Below are 12,015 nucleotides of genomic sequence, written 5' to 3' on the forward strand. Positions count from 1 at the left end.
CCTATTTTTCCAACCGTGAAACTCAGTTGAATCTGAGAAAACAAAGAACAAAAATACTTATTAGAATGCTTATTCTATCTCCACTTCATGGGGGGGTTAAGGGGGTAGGAGAAGAATAAATGAAACAAGATGGGATCGGGAGGGAGACAAACCATAAGTGACTCTTAATCTCACCAAACAAACGGAGGGTTGCTGGGGGGAGGGTAGGGAGAGGGTGGTTGGGTTATGGATATAGGGGAGGGTATGTGCTATGGTGAGTGCTGTGAAGTGTGTAAACCTGGCGATTCACAGACCTGTACCCCTGGGGATAAAAATACATTATATGTTTATTTAAAAAAAAAAAGAATGCTTCTAATTCAGGCAGTTGTGACTGTTAATTCTGTGTTTTAGGGATTAACGAGAGGGTACTATTATGCTTTGACAATGGCATCTGGAAGCAAAGCAGAGTTCATCAAATCTCTTGTTATGTCCCTCTTTTCATGAGCAGACTTCGCAGCCCTTTTAGATGTTGATTTGTTGGTGAGGAGATGGGGGAAGATAGAGGGGCTGGAGCCTGATCTGGCTGGTTCCAAAATCCACCCCCCCCCCTCCCCGCCTCTAGTATCTGACGTTTAGTAAGACCAGGTTGGCATGCTTGCTTCAGCAGCACATATACTAAAATTGGAATGATAGGAGATTAGCAAGGCCTCTGCTCAAGGAAGCAGAGAAAGTCCGTTATCTTATGGTTTCACATACTTGTGGAACATAATATAACGTGGAGGACATTAGGAGAAGGAAAGGAAAAGAGAATTGGGGAGATCGGAGGGGGAGAGGAACCATGAGAGACTGCGGACTCTGAGAAACAAATAAGGTTTTGGGGGGCATGAGGGAGGCTGGTGGTGGGTATTAAGGAGGGCATGTATTGCCTGGAGCACTGGGTGTTAGACATAGACAACGCATCTTGGAACACTGCATCAAAAACTAATGATGCATTTTATGGTGACATAACACAATAAAATGAAAAGTTAAAGTGGTCATAGATGAGTATATGGAATATGATTTATTCATGTGAAATTCAAGGCTAAACTAACCTGTGGTTCTAGAAGACAAAATAGTGGCTAACACTGGTGGTGATAGTGATTAGAGAGCGGCCCTGGGAAAGTTTATGGAGTGGAAATGTTCTATATCTTGATAGGATGCGTGAGTACATACTATATGTTACCATACATAATTAAAAAAATATTATCTGTTTAAAAACCAGCTTGGCTCAGGGAGATCTCCCTGTGCTCCACTACCTCCCTTTTTTTTTTTTTTTTTTTCCAAACTTTAAAATGACTCTAACTATGTGGCACCCCCCCTCTGGGGGTTGAGGGAAGAGCAAATAAACACCAGGCTTTCCCTAACTCCTCTCAGGGATTTTAAAACCATTTGGAGGGCGGCGGAGAGGGATGCATCTAAGGATTTTGCTTAGGTAAACTATATATTTCATTTTGCACATAGTGCCTCCTAACTCCCTCATGTAGTTACGCAGATGACAGGAGATGGGGAAGAGGAGGTAAAACCATTTCAAAGGAAAGGGAACAGAATACACACACACACCCCCCTCGGTGACTTGGAACCTAAGCTGATTGGTGTTTTCTTTTGTTCTGGGGAAGGGGAAGATGAATTGGGATCTGTCCCAACCTGAATTTTCTGTTTAGATTTAAAAAAATACCCCTCCAAGGGGTGCCTGGGTGGCTCGGTGGGTTAAGCCTCTACCTTCAGGCTCCGGTCATGATCCCAGAGTCCTGGGACTGAGCCCGCATTGCATTGGGCTCTGTGCTCCACACGAAGCCTGCTCCCCCACCCCCTACTTGTGATCTCTGTCAAATAAATAAAATCGTGTAAAAAAAAAAAAAAAAAAAAAAAAAACCCCTCCAAGATTTAAAGGGTCAGGTCAAATTTCCACTGGAGTTTTGAAATCAAATGGAAATTTCCATATTCTGTTGGAATTCTGCTTGGCGATGGAAATTTGAGAACCAGAACTTAGGCACATTCTAAAGCATGTTCTGTTTCATGTAAGTTTTTATTTGACAGAGATCACAAGTAGGCAGAGAGAGAGGAGGGGAAGCAGGTTCCCTGCTGAGCAGAGAGCCCGATTCTGGGCTCTATCCCAGGACCCTGAGATCATGACCTGAGCCAAAGGCAGAGGCTTAACCCACTGAGTCACCCAGGTGCCCTAGATTCTATACTTCTAAAGTTGATTAGTTTTGCAGGTCAACTCAAAACGTACTGGGAAATTATTCTCCCCAGAGTAAGAATTTCCTATGGGAAGGAACCTATTTAGTCCCGTACCCTAAGATCCTGGAGAATTAAGCAACTTGTCTTCTACCATATGTATAAGTAGTACCTAGTACCTCTGTAAATAACTATTTAGTCTGGCTTCTGGTAATCCCACAGCTGTGGGGACATGTATGATCATGGCACAGAAGGAGGTCCAAAGTGATTTTCTAATCCCAAGTCTTGATCAAATAATGTGGCACTGCCCTCACTTCGCTGAATCTATGCTCAACATATTCTGGTGTGCTGAGAGGGGAATAGGATTTAGGGTGGTAAATGGAATCATGACAAATATACTTAAAAGCCTAACATTCAGAGTAGGACTATAGGAAGTGGGAAATACCGCCTTAGTAGTGAGTTCCCTTGTATAGAAGGCTTTTTTTTTTTTTTTTTCTCCCCTTAAGCTGTTGGAGAAAAGTTTGCTTCAGAAGGTGGATGGTTCAATCTAGTACAAATCTTTGCCTGGTTTGAGATCAAAGAAACATCCCTTAGAACTCAGTAGTGGCCCTCCCCGCTCACTGTGCATTAGAAGCCCCTGGAGAGCTTTTAAAAGCCCTCTCTGGGTCCCACCACCAGAGAGAGCTATGTATTGGGTCTGTGATGGGTCTCTGGCATCAGGGGTTTCAAAGCTCTCTGGGTTTTCCTAATGTACAGTCAAGGTTGTGAGTGGATTGGTTTGTCTATGGTCCCCAGCTGGGTTCTTGGCTCCAAAGTGGACCAAGTTTCCAAGGCTCATTCCTCTAAGCATTTTTCATTACAAACTCCTCTTACATGTTCAATTGAAAATGTCAAACTATGCACACAGGATTATTTTTATAAGCCAAAATGGTCTAAAGATGGCCCTCCCTTTTTTTGAATAAAGATTCTAGGAGGGTTTATATGAGTTTACTTTAAATCCTACCAATCCTAGCAACTTAATAGGAATGTGGATATATGTTCCTACAGGAAAACAAATCTCCAATTAGCTGGAAGCTTTTGGCAGAAGATTGGCCTGAAGCATATATATTGTACTTCTGGAGCACTTTGCAAATTCTGCATATTCTTTGAATAGTCTTTCTCCAGCCTCCCAGATGACAAGAATTGCTGCTGTGTGGGGGAGGCTCATTTATCTCTTAATCTTCAATCACCAGACCCTATATAGGACTTCTTGGCATCAATCCTGGCCAACCCTTGCTGGTATCTGACAATTAGTACAACTCTCTAGCGGTAGGACTTGATTCTGGAGAGTTCTAGATGGAGGCCTTAGTGGTCTAACTGAAATGTTCTAGAAACCTGTCTCTAAAACTGTTTTGGTCTGGTAAAAGATTTATGAAACTTTATTGAATAGACCTAGTTACATGGCCACAGAAAGTTCCATCATTGTTTCTTCTCTTGTGTACATGGTTTCCTGGTTTGAAAAAACAACCGCATTTCTGACCATGGCAGAGTCAGCGTCCGACACATCCCTCACTGATGTTATAGAAGACTTCTTTGACACAGCCTTGGTAAGGAAGCAAGGACAGATACCATTGGTAATTTTCAGGAATCTTCAAGTTACTTATAAAACTTGTTTTCTAAGATGTGGGTTTTGCCAATACTCATATTTTATTAAAATACATGAAATAGAAACCATATATAACCAATGCTATGGAAAAAAGTGATTTCATGCATACATTATTCACCTATTTAAGGGAGATAAGCTGATTTTTAATAGTGACTGAAGGTCAGATAGGATTTCTTTTTCCTACTAATGAAAGTCTGCTGCCTATTAGAGAAATATTAGGTCTAATGAATTAATATTATAGTTGATAATGGTTTATAAAATAATACAAGCTTTACTTTTTCTTTCTAGATTATTTCCAGGAGTAGTAGTAAAGGTAAGTATATTTATAACTAAATTGACTATTTATTAGAATATTCTGGTATAAATATTCATCTAAATAACATATAAAAGTAAAACATGTTTCAGTACTTAGCTTTATTGACCCCCTGCCCCAGGTTGTCCTATGGTAACAGATTTTGTTATAAAGTAACAGATTTTGTTATAAAGTATGTCTTGATTTGCCTGAGGTCCATTTTATTTTATATTAAATATTTCTAATGCGGGACGCCTGGGGGGCTCGGTTGGTTAAGTGTTTGTCTTTGCCTCAAGTCATAATCCCAGGGTTCTGGGATGGAGTCCTGGATGGGGCTCCCAGCTCAGCGGGGAGTTTGCTGCTTCCTCCCTCTCCACCGGTACCCCTGCTAATGTGCTTGTGCACGTTCTCTCTCTCTCTCTCTGTCAATGTTTAGAAAACAACAAAAAAAATTTCAATTTAAGTACAGTTGACTTAGAGTTTCGGGGGTACAACATAGCGATCTGACAATTAGGTACATGACTTAATGCTCTCTACGATGAGTGTGGCTGCTCTGTCGTCTTATAACTTTACTGCCGTATTTATACTTTGAGAAGGCATTCTAAGACCAAAGAAGGAAGCAAGCCTTCTGTACTGTTTACACAGCTATATTCAGGATAACTTACTGATGGGGGAGGCGGTGGGATGGAGCAGACCAATGATCCCCGATCGAGGCAGCTGTTTGCTGCAAAGTCCAGACCTTAATCCGCAGCCTGTATAGCGTGAGAGGCATGGTGGTCGGGTTAAGGGTAGTTATCTCAAGCCAGCTGTGCACCGGAGATCTGTACTAGTTCTCTACAGTGGGGGCTTCTGGGCCTTACTTAAGGGAGGGTCAGAATGAGACTACGCATTCCAGTCAGGACACCCCTTCCCCATGGGGCATGGAGCATGGAGCCCCGAGGCAGGTCACGGGCATGGCGCGAATACAAACAAGACACGGAGTCGGAGGCCAGAGATGGAGTTTGTGGTGTTAGCACTCCTCTGGCTGTACTTAACTCTGACTTGTGACGGGAGGTTTGTAACTCTGGATCCCCCTCCTCTCTTCTGTCCATCCCCCACCCACCTCCCCTCGGGCAATCACCTTTGTCTTTTGCATTTAAGAATCCGTTTTGTTGTTGTTCATTTATTTTCTGGATTCCCCATAGAAGTGAAATCATGTATTTCTGATTTGTTTCACTTCACGTTAATGCCCTCGGGTCCATCTGTGCTGTAAATGGCAAGAAATCCTCTTATGTTTGAGTTCCAGTCCATAGTATCTACCATATCTTTTCCCATTCATCCACTGATGGACCCTTGAGTTTCTCCCGTTGCTTGGCTGTTACAAATAATGCTGTTATAAACATAGCGGTGCCTATATCTTTTCAAATTAGTGTTTTCATTTTCTTTGAATACCTAGTAGTGAAACGACTACATCAAAACGGTATGTGTAATTTTTTGAGGAACCTCCATACTGTTCTCCAGTGGGGCTGTACTGATTTTTGTTCCCACCAACTGTGTACAAGTGTTCCCTTTTCTCCACATCCTCACCGACATCTTCCCTGTATATACCTGCCTCTTTTGTTGTAGATTGACTAGATGAGTAGGAGTTTCTCTGGCCTCTGCTTTGTTCTCTTGCACTAGGTATATATTTTTGTGCTAGTAATACCATACTGCTTTGATTACTGTAGCTTTGTAATGTGGTTTGAAATCCGGAAGCACGATATCCATCTACTTTCCTGAGATTGCTTTGTTATTTGGTATCTTTTTTGGTTCCATACAAATCTTTAGATTACTTGTTCTGGTTCTGTGAAATACCATAGGTATTTTGCCAGGAATTGCATTGAACCTGTAGATTACTTTGGGTAGTATGGACATTTAAACAATATTCTTCCAATTCATGAGCATGGTATATCCATTTATTTGTATCTTCAGTGGGTTTTTTTTTTTTAATTAATGTATTACTGTTCTTAAAGTATAGGTCTATCACCTCCTTGATTAAACTTATTCCTAAATATTGTAATGCAATTATAAATGGGATTATTTTCTTAGTCTTTCTACTAGTTCATTATTAGTATATAGAAACACAACAGATTTCTATATATTGATTTTTTTTTTTTTTTGGTACCCTGAAAATTTCTGAATGTCCTTTAAAAAATTTTTTTCAGCTTCTTCCCTTCTTAAAAAAATTTAATTTCAATATAGTTAACATAGTGTTCTATTAGTTTCAGGTGTAGAACATAGTGATCTAACAATTTTATACATTAGTGCTCACCATAAGTATATTCTTCATCCGCTTCACCTATTTCACCCTTCTGCTTGCCCACCTCCCCTCTGATAACCATCTGCTTGTTCTCTGTAGTTAAGAGTCTATTTTTTGGTTTGTGGGTTTTTTTATTTTTTTTCTTTGTTAAATTCCACATAAAGGTGAGGTCGTATGGTATTTGCTTTCTATGGCTGGACTATATTGCTTAGCATTTTACTCTAGATATTGTTGCAAATGGCACAACTTCATCCTTATAGCTGGACAATCTGTTCTGTGTGTATACATAATATATACATACTACACATGCCACATTTTTATCCATTCATCTATCAGTGGACACTTTGGCTGTTTCCATATAAAGTGGCTATTGTAAATCTACTGTAAGCATAGGGGTACATCCTTCCAATTAGAGTTTTTGTATTCTTTGGCTCAATACACACTAGTGTGAATACTGGCTCATAGAGGTACCTTTCTGAGGAACCTCCATACTGTCTTCCACAGTTGCTGTACCAGCTCATGTTCCCACCAACAGTAGGAGAGAGTTCCTTTTTCTCCATATCCTCGCCAACACTTGTTTCTTTGATTTTAGCCATTCCGACAGGTATGAGGTGATCTCTCATTACAGTTATGATTTGTTCTTTCCTGATGAATGACATGGAGCATTTTTTCATGATGAGTGATGTGAGCATCTTTTCATGGGTCAGTTGGCCATCTGCATGTTGTCTTAGAAATGCCTGTTCATGTCTTCTGCCCATTTTTCAATTAGGTTTTCTTTGGAGTTGGGTTCTATAAGTTCTTTACGTATTTTGAATACTAACCCTTTACTGGATATGTCATTTGCAGATATCTTCTATTCAGCAGGTTGTCTTCTAGTTTCATTGGCTGTTTCCTTCATTGTAGGGAAGCTTTTTATTTTGATGAAGTCCTAGGAGTTTATTTTTGCTTTTGTTTCCCTTGCCTCAGGAGACCTATGTAGACAAATGTATGGCTGATGTCAGAGACCTTAACACCTCTGCTCTCATCTATGGTTTTTATGGCTTTTAGATCTCAAATTTAGGTCTTGAATCCATTTTGAGTTTATTTTTGTGTATGGTGAAAGTAATCTGGTTTTATTCTTTAGCATATAGCTGCCCAGTTTTCCCAGCATCAGGTGTTGAAAAGACTAGACCATCTTTTTTCCCATTGAATAGTCTTTCCTGCTTTGTCAAAGATTAAGTAACCATATAATCATGGCTTTGTTTCTAGATTTTCTATTCTGTTCTGTTGACCCATATGTCTGTTTTTGTGCCAGTACAATACTTTTTTGTTTACTACATTATAATGTGGAAACTGGCATTGTGCTACACACAGCTTTTTCAAGATTGCTTTGGGTATTTGGGATCTCACTTGGTTCAATACAAATTTAAGAATTGTTTTAGTTGAGAACAATGCTGCTGGTATTTTGATAGGGATGGCATTAAATCTGTAGACTGCTTTGGGTACTATAGACATCTTAATATTCTTCCAATCTATGGGCATGGATTATCTTCCTATTTGTGCCCACTTCAATTTCTTTCCTCAATGTTTTTTAGTTTTCAGAGTATAGTTCTTAACCTCTTTAGTTACATTTATTCCTAAACATTTTGTTTGGTGTAGTTTTCCATGGGATTATCTTCTTAAGGTTTCTTTATTTCTTCATTATTAGTGTATAGAAATGCAATGGATTTCTGTACATTGATTTTTATATCCTGCAACTTTACTGAATTCCTTTATCAGTTCTAATTTTTTTGGTGGAGTCTTTAGGTTTTCTATATAGAGTACTGTCATCTGCAAATAATGTGTTTTACTTCATTCTTACCAATTTGGATGTCTTTTTATTTCTTTAAGTGCTGGGGCTAGGATTTCCAGTATTATGTTAATAAAAGTTGAGAGTGGGCATCCTTGCCTTGTTCCTGACCTTAGGGGAAAAGCTGTTTCCCTCTTTGAGTAATGATGGTAGCTATGGGTTTTTCATAAAAGGCCTTAGTTATGTTGAAGTGTGTTCCCTCCAAGCCTACTTACTCGAGGGTTTTTATCATGAACAGATATTTTACTTTGTCAAATGTTTGTTCTATGCCTATTAAAATGTTCTTATTCTTTTATATTTCATTAATTTGTGACCCAAAATATAATCCCAGGAATAAATTTCACTTGATCAGGCTGAGTGATTTTTTTTTTTTTTAAATATATCCTTGGTTTCTCTTTGCTAATTCTTTTCTTAAAAAACCTTTTTGTCTGTGTTGAGATAATTGGCTTGCTCACTCTTGTGGGTGTATGTGGTATCTTTATCTGGTTTTGGGATCAGGGAAATGTTGGCCCCATAGAATGAACTTGGAATTTTCCTTTTTATTTATTTATTTATGAGAACAGTGTGAGAAGAATAGGTATTAACTCTTTTCGCCCCACCCTAACTTTTTAAATGTGAGTTGGGGGAGCACAGGAGGAAAAGGAAAGATGGCAGCAGGGTGGGGGGATAAAATCTTAAGCAGGCTTCATGCCAAATGCAAAGGCCACTGCCACGCTCAGTCTCACAACCCTGAGTTCATGACCTGGGCTGAAATCCAGAAACCCGGGCACCCTGGTATTAACTCTTCAAATGTTTGGTAGCTTCTCCTGTGAAGCCATCTGGTCCTGGACTTTTGTTTGTTGGGAATTTTTTGATCACTGGTCCAATTTCATTGCTAGTAATCAGTCCGTTCAAATTTTCCCCTTCTTCCTGATGCAGTTTTAGAAGGTTATATTTCTAGGAATTACCCATTTCTTCTAGGTTGTTCAGTTTGTTGGCATACACTTTTTTTTTTTTAATAATCTCTTGTTTGTATTTCTGTGGTATAGATTATTTCACTTGTGATTTTATTTGGGTATGGAAGGATTTTTGTTGTTCTTGTGTTGCTGTTCGTGAGTCTAGCTAGAGGTTTATCAATTTCCTTGATCTTTTTCAAAGAACCAGCTCCTGGTTACAAATTTTCTTCCTTTCAGCACTTTGAATACATCATACCATTCTCTGCAGGCCTAGAAGGTTTCTGCTGAAAGATTGGCTTGTTTGGTTTGTTTTTTTTCCTCAAACATATGTAACTATTTTGCTGCTTCTAAAATTCTCTATCACTGTATTTTGCCATTTTTAACTGCTATGTCTCAGGGTGGACTTCCTTGGGTTGATTTCTGCTGGGAGCTCTCTATGCCTCCTGGATACGGACATCTGTTTCCTTGTCCAGATTAGGAAAATTTTCAGCTCTTACTACTTCAAATAGATTTTTCTGCCCCCTTTTTGTTCATCTCCTTCTGAAATCCCTTAATGTGATTGTGATGGGGTTACTGAGCTTCCTAAGTCAATTTTCATTTTGCCTAATTTTTTTCACCTGCTCAGCTTGATTACTTTCCATTATTACCATCTTTCATGTTAATTCATTCCTTTCCTTTCTTTAACCTATTTATTTCACCTAGTGTATTTTTAACTTATTTATTGTATTCATCTCTGGTTCTTTTAAGATTTATTTTAGAGCGTGCATGTGCACATTTGGGGAAGGTTAAAGGGAGAGGGAAAGACTGTCACAAGTAGTCAATGCTGAGCACAAAGCCCAAGACAGGACTTGAACTCACAACCCTGAGATCACAACTGAGCCCAAACCGAGTCAGATATAACCAACTGTGCCATCCAGGAGCTGCTTTGGTTCTTTTATTTTTACTTTTTTAAGATTTTATTAGAGTGCTCACAAACTGAGTGAGCAGGAGAAGGAGAAGCCTCCCTGCAGGGAGCCTGATGCAGGGCTTGATCCCAGGACCTGAGATTATGACCTGAGCTAAAAGCAGACACTTAACCAACTGGACCTCCCAGGTGTACCCCTCTGGTTCATGATTTTGTGATTTTTTTTTTTGGGGGGGGGGGAGGGTGGGTGTGTGTGTTTAATCTTTATTAATGGTTTCTCTGATATCCTCTACTTTTAAGTCCGTTATATATCTTTATGATCATTACTTTGAATTTATCAGCCATATTAGTTATATTCACTTTACGTCTCTTTTCATGGTCTTCTCCTGTTCTTTGGAACATTCTGGTCTCATTTTATCTAATTTTGTGTCTGTGTGTTTGGAAAGTCAGCTATGTCTCCTCTTGTTAAAAAAACAAAACAAACAAAAAAAACAAAACACACACAAACACAAAAAAACAGCCTTATGAAGCAAAGGCCCTACATTATCCTGTAGTGCAGTGTTCCCGCTTCACTAGAACGTGGTGCTTTAGAGGGTATCCCCTATGTGTTGTATGTACCCTGCTGTTATGGGAATTCACCTTTTTTTTGTGTGGGAGTCCTTGGCATGATAGTCTATTTCTCTCCCTTCATTTCTGGGGCTTTTCCCTTCCACCCGCCATGAACGGCTGCTGTCAGTTTTGCTCTCCACTTCCTCTCCGCCCTTCTTATCCTCTCCAATATGGCCTCTTCTATACCTTTGTGGAGTTTGTTATGCCTGTCTTCAGGTTGTTTTCTGGGATATTTATGCTGTTGAGTGTTAATTTATATCAGTGGGAGGAGGTCACCTCAGGGTTTTCTTACCCCACCTTCCCTGTAATGGAAATAGTTCATTTACATTTAAAGTAATTATCGATAGGTATGTATTGGCATTTTAATTGTTTTTCAGTTGTTTGTTCATGTATCTTCTGGTTTCTTCTCCTGTGGTTTTGTTTGTTTGTTTTTTGTTTTTAAAGATTTTATTTATCTATTTGAGAGAGAGCATGAGAGAAAGGATGGTTAGAGGGAGAAGCAGACTCCCTGCTGAGTGGGGAGCCTGACACAGGGTCCAATCCGAGACTCGAGGATCACAACCCGAACCGAAGGCAGTTGCTCAACCAAATGAGCCACTCAGGCACCCTTCCCCTGTGGTTTGAAGGTTTTCTTTCGGGTTACACTTGCATTTTTTCTTCTGTGTATGTGTCAGAGGTTTTTTTATTTATTTATGACTACCACTAGGTATATATGTCCTCTTGTGTGTACATAGCAGCTTTTATTAAGTTGATAGCTACTTTAGTTTGAACACATTCTAAAAGCACCACATTTTTACTCCACCTTCCATGTTTTATGTATATGATATATTTTGCATTGTCTTATTTTGTCTACCCTTGACTGTTTTTTCCTGTAGATAGAGCAGATTGTATTACTACTGCGTGTTAACAAACTGCGTGTTCACAAACTGGCTTTATGATTGAATCCACTATAATTATAACTGCTTTTACCTGTGAATTCTTAGAACTTTCTAGTCATGGCCTTTCCTTTTCAAAGAATTCCCTTTAACCTTTCTTGTAAAGCTGGTTTAAGGGTAATGAAAACTCTTAGCTTTTGTTTGGGAAACTTTATCTCTCCTATTCTGAATGATAACCTTGCTGGTTAGAATACTCTTGGTTATAGGTTTTTTTCCTGTTAGCACTTTGAATATATCATTCCATTACCTTCTGGCTCACAATGTTTCTGCTGAAAAATAAGCTGATAGCTTTGTGAGGTCTCCCTTAAATGTAACGGTTTTCCTCTGCTGCTTTTAAAATCCTCTAACTCCTTTTTGTCATTTTTCGTATTTATGTGTCTTGGTGTGGACCTC

General features: G+C 39.2%; 1 protein-coding gene across 1 annotated transcript in view; it reads left to right on the forward strand.

The window, feature by feature from the left end:
• The window catches only part of SYCP2L (synaptonemal complex protein 2 like), a 94,795-nt gene that overhangs the window by 7,340 nt on the left and 75,440 nt on the right, over positions 1–12,015 (forward strand). The window contains exons 6-7 of the mRNA XM_032861422.1: positions 3,678–3,782; positions 4,130–4,154. Coding sequence (XP_032717313.1) covers positions 3,678–3,782; positions 4,130–4,154 — 130 coding nt within the window. The remainder of the gene's footprint in view (positions 1–3,677; positions 3,783–4,129; positions 4,155–12,015) is intronic.

Source organism: Lontra canadensis, unplaced genomic scaffold, assembly GCF_010015895.1.
Source record: "Lontra canadensis isolate GAN:19392208 unplaced genomic scaffold, GSC_riverotter_1.0 scaffold21, whole genome shotgun sequence".
NCBI lineage: Eukaryota > Metazoa > Chordata > Mammalia > Carnivora > Mustelidae > Lontra > Lontra canadensis.